The sequence below is a fragment of the Physeter macrocephalus genome, chromosome 15, assembly GCF_002837175.3.
Source record: "Physeter macrocephalus isolate SW-GA chromosome 15, ASM283717v5, whole genome shotgun sequence".
Lineage (NCBI taxonomy): Eukaryota > Metazoa > Chordata > Mammalia > Artiodactyla > Physeteridae > Physeter > Physeter macrocephalus.
This window is the reverse complement of record NC_041228.1, coordinates 74,847,479-74,859,623: the sequence shown is the minus strand read 5'-3', so window position 1 is coordinate 74,859,623 and position 12,145 is coordinate 74,847,479. Positions and strand designations below refer to the sequence as shown.

Sequence of the window (12,145 nt, the reverse complement as noted above, 5' to 3'; positions counted from 1 at the left end):
CCATCCTGAAAGCGTAGCTCCTAGGCCAACTCCTTCCCCACCTCCGACACACACACACACACACACACACACACACACGAGGTTTAATGGAAAGTGCCAACAGTGGAAGGGTTAAGAGATGACAATGTCCTCTTAACTAGAAAAGGTTGAGATTAATCTTCGTAAAAGCAGTCACATTGGAGAGACTAATGTGACTCTCACCATAACACTGGGCCCTTCATAGCCTGATGTCTAACTACATTGGAATGTTATTCTTTCCGTTGCCTTTGTGACTGTACTTGGATTTGAAACTACTGGGTCTTGTTCCAGTACAAAACGTAATCTGCCCTTTCTTTTACGGACTTCAAAACATCCAAATCTGTCTTATTCTACAGGTTTCCACTGAATCAAAATGCGAGGTGCATGTTTTACCGAGTGCCTTTGTCCCCTTTCAGAGTTCTAGAGAGGAACCCCAGTTCGCAGGATAAAGATGAACGGCCGGCACTGACCTTTCCTCAGCGTCCCACCGTAGGGCCCTTGCCCAGCCTGTGGCTGAGAGGGCATGGGCCAGTCTGAGGAAACAAAACATTAGTTTTGGAAATCTGATGGTGCTAAGCCTTTGATCGCCAATTTCTAACTGTCTTGAAAACCTTTTTTGCCTTCCAACAGTTGCACACTGTGTTTTTTTGTCTGTGCGAGGTGACTTCACAGCACCAGCACTCTCTATGTGGGGAATGCATTCATCTAGCACCCAAACCACCTACTGACTTCCGGCACCTCTTATCAGCTAAGCCATCGGCCACGAGCTGACATTTCAGCATTCAGGAGCTCCCCACTGCCGCCTTAAAAAAAAAAGTGACGGGAGGAGGCGAAAAAGGCTCATTTGTCAATAGTTTGCTCTTGCTTTTTGGCCTGGAGAAAGACATTCAAAGTGGTAAAAGATTGTTTAGCAACAGCTGGCGAGCACCAGGATGTGAGGCTGATTTTCAGATATGACAGAGGCGCTTACAGGGACGCTGCCAGATACAGCTGTTTAAAAGCTTTAATAAACAGCAAGTCAATACTAATCTTTGCCAAATTAATCTTTTCCCTGACAGCCCCTCAGAGCAATTATGCTTAGGCTTATCGTAAACACACAATTGTCAAACAGGGACGCTGCAGCCTTTAAAATACTGTAGTTTGGTTTTAGTCTCTCTTTAGAATGATTTTTATTTTCTTTCTGTATGTAGAATTACGTCTTTCCATTTCATTTCCAGTCACTTTTTTTTTTTTTTCTGGCCTCATGTCAGTGTGAATGAAATTTCACTTTCCAATGTCTCTGCTAGCAAGCTGTTAATAAAATGTGAAATGACGACAGTTGAGGACGCGTGCGGGTGGGTTCAGAAAATGAGGCACAAGTCTGACCAGTGCTGACATATCACACGTCACTGTCCTCAGGGGTCTCCAGGTCCAGAGCAAGCACTTCGTCGTCACCTCCTACCTCCTACAATGTAATCTGGTTCTGGATACAAAGGACAAGATGCTGGCTGCGTAAGAAAAGAGAAAACAGTCTCATGTTGCTGTAGACACACGTGTTGCAGAGCGTGTCTATCTTGCGTTAGAAGTGACCCCTCCCTCCCGCAGCTCCCAGCCTCCCTTCGGGACTGTGATGTCAGGCAGCTCCCACGCTCTCTGCACAAGCAATAGTCTTGTGTGAAGATCTGGAAACTTGACTGTGAGGGAAGGCTCTTCCATGCTGGGACCTGGTCCAAAACAGACCTAGGGAAATCTCCTTTGAGCATCTTTAAAAAAAGGACGTTTACCAGGGGGGAAATCGGGGGTGGGGGGGATAAACTGGGAAATTAGTGTTGACATAGACACACTACTATCTATAAAATAGATAACTAATAAGGACCTACTATATAGCTCAGGGAACTCTACTCAATACTCTGTAATGACCTATACGGGAAAAGAATCTAAAAAAGGGTGGACACAGTATATGCATAACTGATTCACTTTGCTGTACAGCGGAAACTAACACAACATTGTAAATCAACTATACTCCAATAAAAAATTTTTAAAGAAGTTAAAAAAAGGACCACTTCTTCTCATCCTGGTGTAATTTAAATAGAGTCCAGGATATAGGGTCTTTTATTTGTTACTACAGGTCATCCTTGCACTTGGTAATTAGAAAAACAATCCAACATCTTGTTCATCAATGTTTTAATTTAGCATTCTATAAACTTGGCTCCTGAAATTTCTCTCCTGCGCTCAACACTCCTACTTGTCTGACACCTTTTTTTCTCCTTGGCTTCTCGTTTTCTCGATGTGACTAGTGTATATTCCATCTTTTATTTTGTTTGTAACTAGAAACTCTTGTTTGATTATGTAGACCCAAAGAATACAGCATAACTCATTCTAAAACTCCTTCTTTCAATCTTTTTGTAACCTTAGGTTACAAAAAAAATTTTAATGAAAAATTTCCATTCTTCTTCACCTCCCAGTTCTTGTAATATTTAATTCCCTTCTATATTTAAAGAGCTTTTAAATGATCAAGGGAACACCATAGAACTGCTATGTGATGAGGATAATTTGTGATGTGCCACTGACTTTTCTACACATCATTGTATTTATTGTGCACCTACTATGCGCTATGCCATTCCAAGTTGCTTTGGAGGTAAAGAAGTTATTCTATCTTAGGGAAACAGATTTGTACTGTTGGGTGACTCACATGGATTCATCCATTAGGTGACTCAGGGTAATAAATGTTTGGGGATTAAACTTATGATGTGAATTCTGTACCTTGCCTTGACATTATTTCAATGTTCAGCCATCAGCAAAACAGGTGAATTTCTCTGTGTTTCTGTAGTTACCTTAAAATGAGAGTTACGAATGGAATAAGTAAATGCAGATCAAATCCCCTTTCAACAAATAAGCATTAAGAGAACATCTGTGTGTAACAAAAACTTTCATGTTCCAGCAGATAATCTATTCATTACAAATTTCCACATAAATTTTTTTAATGTAACAAAGAAATAGGACGTTTATTGGGGTTTCCTGGAATCTGGTAATTTGAAATAGTCTGTTTGGCTGAATGTAGCTGTCTGGGACTGACTGGAAGCGGGGCATCTTGTAAACAAACACAACATTACTTCTTTGAGTCTTTTCTCCTCGGACTTTGTAAAGAATTTCTAACTCCATCTGAAATCACACTGACGTTGTATCCAAAATCCCATCGCCTCTAGTTCTCAACCATATTGGGTGGAACCGTATGAAACTGCCATTTTTGTAGGTAAAGGGGTTGTATATAGGCAATTTCATACGGCTAAATCTAATTACCTTCCGAACATGTGTGGCAACTCTTTTGCAAAAGGCAAAAGGTCCACAGGAAAGGTAAATGGATTGCTGATGCGCCTATTTTAAATTCTGAATTCATAAATTGAAAAAATGTCTTAGCAATGAATCTGAGTCAGGACACACAGTTCTTTGTTGTCATGACCGCTGATGGACCACTGATGCCTCAGTCAGAAGGGACTCCTTTCCTTTAAGGCAACAAGGTAAAAACAATCACAGAGACCAGCTTTCATCCTTAGCTCTGCTGGATAATGTGACCAGCTGAAAGCCATTATTTGACTGGTTTTCCATTGTCAACTCATTCACATTAGAATCGGAAGTGGGCTTTTAGATTATTCTTTCTTGTGGATGTTAGAGAGACAACTCAACCTCCCCTAGCTGCTGTCACACCTTTTTGTCGTTTTTCTTTTCTAATGAGTTATAATTTTGACTTTGGTGTGTTGGAAAAGATATTCTATGATCAGCATTATTGTCGAGTCTCTGAGAATGCTTTTACTGGAGGTCCCGGGCTCCTGCGGAAGGCTGCATAGCAGGGAACTCGGTGGACACCATCACTGCTCCTTACGGTTACAAGCTAGTAGCTGCTGGGCTCAGGTTGGATTCTGGCTTCCTTAAAAGTAGAGGATGTCTCAGGCCACGCCTGACAGAGGGCGTTCTCAGTGTTTCCAGAAGAACGCCTGTGGCTGGGGCAGCTGTTCATCCTTTCTGTGCCCGATCGCTTCTGCCATGAAATTTATTTGGGATCCCTCATCTGGCTGGGTCTGTCTTTCAGAGACCGATGGATATCCAAACAGAATATGGTCATGCATGGTCAGAATTTTTATTTATGATGTTTTCTTTTATTTATATTTATTTATTTTTTACTGTTTTTGGTATGGAGTTTCAATACTCTCTCTACCCTGGTTGCACACCTGCTCTAGCAAAACTGTAAACAACACTGTACTTTCCTGTACAACCCACCCGTCAAAGTCAAAGCTGGTTGTTCTCACCCCGGTAATCACCTTCTCAGTTTAGACTTAACACAAGGGCAAATGTTACTTTAGCATAACATAATAAATAAAAGACATTAGGTAATTAGTAGTGCTGGTATATTTCTAAAATACTAAACAGACAAACAATAAACTGCGAACCTAATCACATGAGTTCTTATACAGTTTCAAGACAGGAAAATTAGAGCTCTCAGCTACAGTCATTTTAATAATCACATTGGATCTGCATTATTTATTTGTTATTACATGCTCAGCTGATTCAAGGTTGTACAATGCCTAAAATCATTCCAAAGCAAGCATACCTTTTGTCTTTTTAATTCTGACTGGATTACACAATGCAAATATTTGTATTTAGTTAAATTGCTAAGTCTATTTCACACATTCCACGAAAAAGACATCAGCCATTCTCTTAATTTCCAACCAGACTAGCTTTCTTGATAGAACCCTCTGTAAGGGTGTAATTTGCTCTTTTTGATGTCAAAGCTATGCAAACCTTCAGCCAGATTCTCAATGCTTTTTGTTCTTTAGCAAATCTCTAGTACCCTCAGAATTCTCTTGGAAGACCCAGGAATTCTGGAAAGACAGTAGCTTGTAGAGGCACAAATGACAGCAAGAACCTCAATTTCTATCAACGGTTTTCAAATTGGGACTGCTTCCCCTTTCCTTTTTCCTGTCTGGTTACTCACCTTTCATTTTTAGATATATTCTTGACAGTATGCTTCCCCTTTCCTTCCTCCCGCCCCTGGTTTAATTCCTAAATGTTTTCTGATTTTGTGAAAAGCACGCAGCTTGCAGAAGTTGATTGATCTGACTTTAATTCTTCTTTTGCGGGGAGGGGAGGGAGTTTACAGATTGAACTAAAACCAGCTGAGAAACAAGAAGCCACCTTTTTCTTTCAGATAGAGACCCATCTGTTTAGTCTTGGAGCCTATGCGACTTTTAGGGCAATTCTCTGTTCTATTGTATGAAGAAAGTTCTTACATATCATAGTTTTTTGTTTGCATCAACCAAAGAAATAGAGAAATAAGGGTGGGTTACTTTAGTTTGCTGCTAAAATGAAAAGCAGGTTTGGCTTTATTCACTGTAAGAACTAAATAATAAAGTATTCACACCAAGCGTGAATTTTTTTTTTTTTTTTTGCCAGCAGAAGTTAAAACATCAAAGAAACCTCTTTTGAATACTAACAAATTTACTTACAAACACCTATATTTATTATTTCATAAATAGGCGCAACAGTTTCCATAAAAAAAGATTAAATACAGACACAGTATGAAGAAATAATGATACAGAGTCGTATGTAAAGGTTATAATTTAGCTGTTTCCAATCTGTTTCTGCATCTAATAAAGTACCAGGTAAGCATTTGGCAGTTTTATACATAAAAGGACTTAAATGACATTTACTAACCATTACACAAAAAGTGATACAAAAAAGCAATTTTTCTGCAGTACAAAATAAACGTGTTTGCACTTCCCTTCACACTAGTTTCTTTTTGTCTGATCAATGAGACAAAGCCAATTTGTTTTTAAATGAACATCGTTTGGGAATACGGTTTTTTTTCAAATATTTTGAAAATATAGAACTATTAGTCAGTTGTTTTAAAAATGAAGTAAAAATATGAATGTTTGCCAATTTAACCCCTATTGTGAAATCAATAAACTGGAATGAGCCAGTTTCAAATCACAATTTAGCTACAAAAACATTCACATTTTATACTCTAGGAGAGTGTGACATAGATGCTATTTACAAACTTGCTATGACTGCTACATCAAGCCATTTAAAAAGTCTTTAGTAGTTTCATATAAACACCCATTATGAAAACCAATGGAAAATCCAGGACTTTTATCCAAGACATCTATAGTTGCTAAGGCAGTTACTATAGCGCAGCACTTCACAGCAAAAAACCAACATAAAATCTGAATGGTCCAAATTTCCTTCAGGGAAGAAGAAAAACAATGTCCATAAAGGATTAAAAAAGTAATAAAGAAGCATGACTATTTCTTCCAGGGTGGGTGACCCACAAGCTCAAGTGGTCCTAAGTGCTTAGCAACTTGTATTTTTCTAACAAAACGGAGAACTGCCTTGGCTATACAAAGCAATCCACGGTGAAAGGACTTCCCTGAATGCCTCCGTGGGAAGAAGAGGCGCTCGGATTTTCAGGTGAGGTACAGCGCTTTGTCCCTCTGCATGCCCCTGTGCGAAGAGAAAACAGACAAATGATGCCTTGTTAACAGGACAGCCTTGCTACAGGTGACCAGGGGGACGTGTCCGTCTGCTCTAGCTTGAGGGGTGGAGCTGGGCACTGGGGAAGGGCACAGTAAAAGCCAACAGGGTCTAAAGGCATTTATTCTTGGAATGGTTGGAAGGATGCTTAACAATTTCTGCTTTCACGAACATGGAACCGTTCTAGATTACCTTTTGGAAAGCAGGAAGAAACGACGGATCTTTCCAACGACCAGAGAGGAGGGCGCAACACGCCTGCTATGAGAGCCGTCTGCCACCAGGTGGCGGTGGCTGGCCACTTACCCACTACTGCAGTAGTCGTTCCAGTCCACGGGCTGGGCGGGAGGGTTTCTGCACCCAGAGCGCACGTACTCCATGGCCTGGGTGACCACGTGTGCAGCTGTAGACGTAGGACTGATTATAGTCTGATAGTCGGGAAGATTAAATCCCTGAAAGGGAAAGCAAGTCCACAAATAAGGATCAAAGTGCCTTTTTAAGAAGAAAAGCACCTAAATATTTATCCACTGTTGGCAAACACTACTGCCTTCTTGCTGGTGTCCCTGAAAGGGCAAGCTTATCCCAAGGACGCAGAAAACTTAAAACAAAGATGGAAAGGAAGTGCCCACCACCCATCCTTTTTACCTTGCCTTCATTTAACCATGTGTTAGAAAACCCCGAATTATACTCTTGAGCAGATAAATTGAATTTAGAAGCAATTTAAAATTTAGAAAAGCCAACTCAATCAAAACAAAGGGAAAAGGCCCTAAACCCCTCAGAGTTTATGTTTTCTATCAAACCTAAGGATACATTAATAGTTAATCCCCAGAATATGCAACAGAATCTTTTCTGAAGGATCCAGGCAGCAGGTGGCTGAGTGTTTTATTAGACTACACCTATTCACATATTGTTCTCAAAACCCTTTTTCTTCAGTCAATCACAAAGGGACCATCTGCTTCTTCTTTTATTTGTACTTCTTTCTCAGCTAAAAATTTCAACCAAAGCTTTTTAAGTTGCTGGACTAATATAAGGAAGGAGATTCAAAACAACTTGCCAGTGGAAAACAGAGGAGGAAAAGTATAAGACAGAGCAAATATTTTTTAATTGAAAAGTCTATTAACTGGCAAGTAATAATCAGACTTCAGGAAGGTTCTTTTAATACACTGGTATGGTGAAGTGTTGACTTTTAATCCTTGCAGAGCTATTAAAAATTCAAGGACAGAATCTCTTAAGTAGATAGCTATATCTGGTAAACAAAAAGCATTATACGCTAAGATTTATTTTTAGCTTATCTGGTGAATTCAAGAGCAGCATAAGCAAGCTTTACTGGAAATGACGAAAAAAGCAACTTAATTAATCTTGTGGCTGTCTTTTTTTGCAGCAGATTTCATACATGGTTTTTAACCACTGAAAAATTAAGGGATCTGAAATCAAATCATTCTCTATTTACTTGCAGGGAGCTTCTTTTGAAGGCATAATATTGTTGAGATTTTTACCTTTTTAAAAAAATTCAGCAGAATGATCAGAAAATTGATTTTCAACTAAGGCTATTTCCTTAGACTTTCATTGATTTGAGGGTACCTTGGGTAAAGGCTCAGAGACATCTATTATCAAATGTCCTCAATTCTCAATATTGGCTTTAAGATATTATTTTCCATTCAACTGATAAAAGACTTCAAGCCAATGTCCACGCAAACTCCCACCAAAGCTGCTCACGAAAGACAAATCATTGAAAAGTGGAGTATGCAGCCAGCTGGGCTATGTGACCTCACACAGACTAGAAGGAATAGAATGTTTCCTAAACTAACAACTGGCTTGTGGGAGGTAAGTTTGTTTATGCAGACACCACCTGCAGCTCCAGCCATAAACATTTTCCAAAATAGGGGGGTGAGAAGTGCGAGGTATATAACTGGATATTTGGTTTTCCAGGCCTTGCCAGGCTGACACCCTCTCTTTCTCCAGACCATCCTGTGCTCTGTGACACAAGGAGTTTCAGGGGCTTTGGCACACCGTGTTCGTTTCATCAGGGTCCCACAATGTCTTCCTGGGGCTTACCGTCCAGCTCTCTGGACCTCTTCGCCGAGTGTCTCGTGTGATGCTGTGTGATGCTAGGCAGACAGCAGGAAGTCCCCAGAGAGAGGAGCCTCGCGCTGACGTTTACTTCAGCCCCGTCATCGGGGCTGCCCGGTGACCACAGAGTGTTTGTGTCGCTAACTGGATATTCTCAGGGTCGAACCCACAGTAGTGGGTCAATAAATCATGTGTTCCAATAAATAAATTTTAACATTGACTATTTGATGCTAATCGTGGAAAGGCCTGGGGAATATAATTGTGTAAATACCAAGGCTTTCCTATCTTTTTAACGTAAAGTTCTCCACATTGGATTTTTGCACCATCAACAAAACGTAACCTAAAAGTAAGTAAGTCTCAAAAACAGAGTAGTTGAAAATATCTCACGTTGAAGGTATGGAAACATATGAGAAAGCAAAAAATAAATAAAAATAAATCAACCTGCTTCCACCCAACACCACACAATCAAAAAACCGAAATGACCATTGTTATTTTTCCTATTCAATGAACATGGTCCCTCAAGCTTGGGAGAGAGAATATCAGGAGAATATTAATTTTTAAGTGATCAGTTTAAGATTAACTGGGTAACTTCAGTTTATAAAACCAAAATTATGCGTTATCTACAAAGCTCAAAGACTTAAAATTCAGCTAACTTCAATGCCTAAATTTAAGATCACTAGTATTAAAACAACCAAGGACCAAGAAAAATACAAACAAAGCCTGAAGACCATTATTTTACTTGCTTCCAATTTAGAAAATGAAACATTCTTCTGAAGACTGTATTAAGAGATGCTGAGGTCAAACCCAGAACTCTGGACCTTTTTATTATTGATGTAAATATGAAACAACAATGATGATATAAATTTTTGAAAAACTGCTTAGCAGTCTAATTAAACAAGCCTGAATATTTTGCATTTTAATGCTCAAGAGAAAAATCACCAACTGTTTTGTAGCATGCCTGGAATTTTAAATTTCATTTTCTGGTGCCAGATTGAAATAAAAATAGGAAACATGATAAAGATTAATTTGATGTCAGAAGGGACATTTGCTTTTGAATTAGATTTCTGTAGCCCTAGCAGTTTGGTTGTGCCACCACAGCAAGTCCTAAAAAAGCCTGCAGCGGGGCTTCGCTGGTGGCGCAGTGGTTGAGAGTCCGCCTGCCGATGCAGGGGACGCGGGTTCGTGCCCCGGTCCGGGAGGATCCCACGTGCCGCGGAGCGGCTGGGCCCGTGAGCCGTGGCCGCTGAGCCTGCGCGTCCGGAGCCTGTGCTCCGCAACGGGAGAGGCCACGGCGGTGAGAGGCCCGCGCACCGCAAAAAAAAAAAAAAAAAAAAAAAAGCCTGCAGCAATACCACACAGTGATCTTCATATCCACACTTTACTAGGAACTAATTTCATTTCCTGTCTGGAGAGGTATTTTCAACAGGCATCAATGTTTTTGTCTTCACAACTGATTTATTCATCAATCTCAATGTGATTTTTTTAAACCTTTAAATTATACCCACATCCTAAAGCAGCTGTTTATTACACAAATCTGTCTGTGTGATATCATACAAAGATTTTTTTCTAAAGGTTATAAAGGAAGTTGACAGATACTAATGATTTTTTTTTCTCTTAACCTCATTCGACAATATAGTGAACAAAAAAAGGAAAATTGGACCAAAAAAAACCCCAGGTCTATGGGATTACTGTATAAAATATTATTCCAGGAAAAAAAAAACAAACAAAAAACTATTACTCCTGGTGGACTGTACAATCATTTTTGTAGGATACATTCATTTTCAAAAGGATAATAACTAAAGTAATATTGAAATATGAAACTTTACTTTAAAAATACAGTAGCCATTAACTTTCTTTCTCCTTCTCGTTTTCTTTGTTTGGTGTTTGAAAATGGGAACATGGCCCCCGTGCCCAGGAAGCAAACACTGTCAGGATAAAGATGATGGACCAGACAGGTCGAGGCTAAAGACCCACTTTGATGACATGAACATTGGCCCCACAGACCGCTGTGACTGTAATAAGCTGAGTGACATGCAGCGGTGATGGACTCTCTGATCCTGCTTTTAGGACTGTCAACTCGTTGGGGCTTCCGGTCCCCTTAACCTGCAGGATCCTACTCCAGTGACCTACCCATGAGTCTGACCTCATTGCCCATCACTCCCCCTTCCTCACCATGCTCCCCACTGGCCTCTTTTCCACATCTGTACAAGCCACGCCCCTCCCAGTTAGGTCCTCCAGCCAGGAGCCCCTTTTCTTGCTACTGTTCTCTGCTGGTATCTACCCTTCCCACCTTCTGATTCTTAAAGGCTGCTTCCTCTTCTCATCCACCTGCTCTTGAGAGGGGCCTTCTTTATCCATCCCAGCAAAAGACCTGCCGTTCCTCCACAAACCCTGCAGTTTGCCCCCGTTTTATTTTTTCCATGGGATCCTAGTAATTTACCTTATTACTACCTGCCACCGGCCCGCCCCAACTCCGATGTGAGCTCCACGCGCGCACAACTCACTCAATTTCTAGAGCCCAGACGGTGCCTGGCACTTGTTAAGAGGTTCAATTAATCTTTTTTGAATAAATGAAAAGATTTAAAACTTCCAAGGATTTGAGATTCTACAAACTAGCCTGTAATTTCTTCCAATATTTAAACTTTTACTACTAATTTTTTCTTCACTCGTTTGTTCATTTGTCCCTTCAACAATTATTTTACTGACTATCTACAATGATCAAGGCGTCGTTAAAAGTGAGTTCCGTCTCTGTGGTCTCTGCAGCTGTACTGCCTCTCCATTTGGGGTTCATGCCATTTCGTCTTCTATTATTAATGTAAATTGAAATCAGGTCCTACCGTCTCAATAAGAACACTTTCTGAGATACACTAATAGAACTGACTTAAAGATTGATGAGTAACTTGTCCAATGTAATCTGTTCTATTTTTTCCTATTCGGTTAAGATTCTATACGGAAAGACACATCTCTTAAGTTTCCATGTGCGGCCTTATGCAATTCTGAAACGTTGGTCACAGCCAGCTCATCTAAGGTATGAGTACAAATGGAAAATGAACTGTCTCTGAGTGGATAAATTAGTAGAAAGGTGTTCTCTCTGCACAGAGCTCTGGCCCTCAACTTGGGGAGGGGACCGTGACTCCTGTATTCTTTTCTCTCAGGAGAAACACCCCTCACTACAGCGCTGTGAGCAAAACATGGGCCCTCAGCCAGGCAGCGCACCTAGGCAGGACTCCACCCACACGACTGAAGGTCGAGTCCCTCAAGGTATTAGCTCTTCGCTCAGACACTACCGGTTCATTAAAATGCAAGGACACCCAAAGAGTGTCCCTTTCATTGAGAGTAACGTCTGACGGAAAGAATGGCAGTTGGACCCTTTGAATATCACTTGCTGGTCACAAACCCCGCTGTAGACAAGGCAAGATGGTGGAGGTTGGCTCTTCCCCAGCGGGTCGACAGCCAGTCTGTTGACAGGTAAGTCAGTTGTCTGAGCTTTATCAATATCCTTGGCTTAGGGACCAAAGAAGTCTTCAGTAAAGAGATGAGTCCTTTGCTCTCCACA

General features: G+C 40.6%; 1 protein-coding gene across 6 annotated transcripts in view; it reads right to left on the bottom strand.

Moving 5' to 3' along the window:
* Positions 1–5,493: 5,493 nt before the first annotated feature.
* Positions 5,494–12,145, bottom strand: part of TOX (thymocyte selection associated high mobility group box) — a 302,864-nt gene continuing 296,212 nt past the window's right edge. For all 6 annotated transcript variants that reach the window (XM_028500656.2, XM_028500655.2, XM_024127037.2 and 3 more), the window contains 2 exons: positions 6,826–6,971; positions 5,494–6,492 (listed from right to left, as the gene is read on the bottom strand). In XM_028500656.2, coding sequence (XP_028356457.1) covers positions 6,456–6,492; positions 6,826–6,971 — 183 coding nt within the window. In that variant the 3' untranslated portion in view covers positions 5,494–6,455. The remainder of the gene's footprint in view (positions 6,493–6,825; positions 6,972–12,145) is intronic.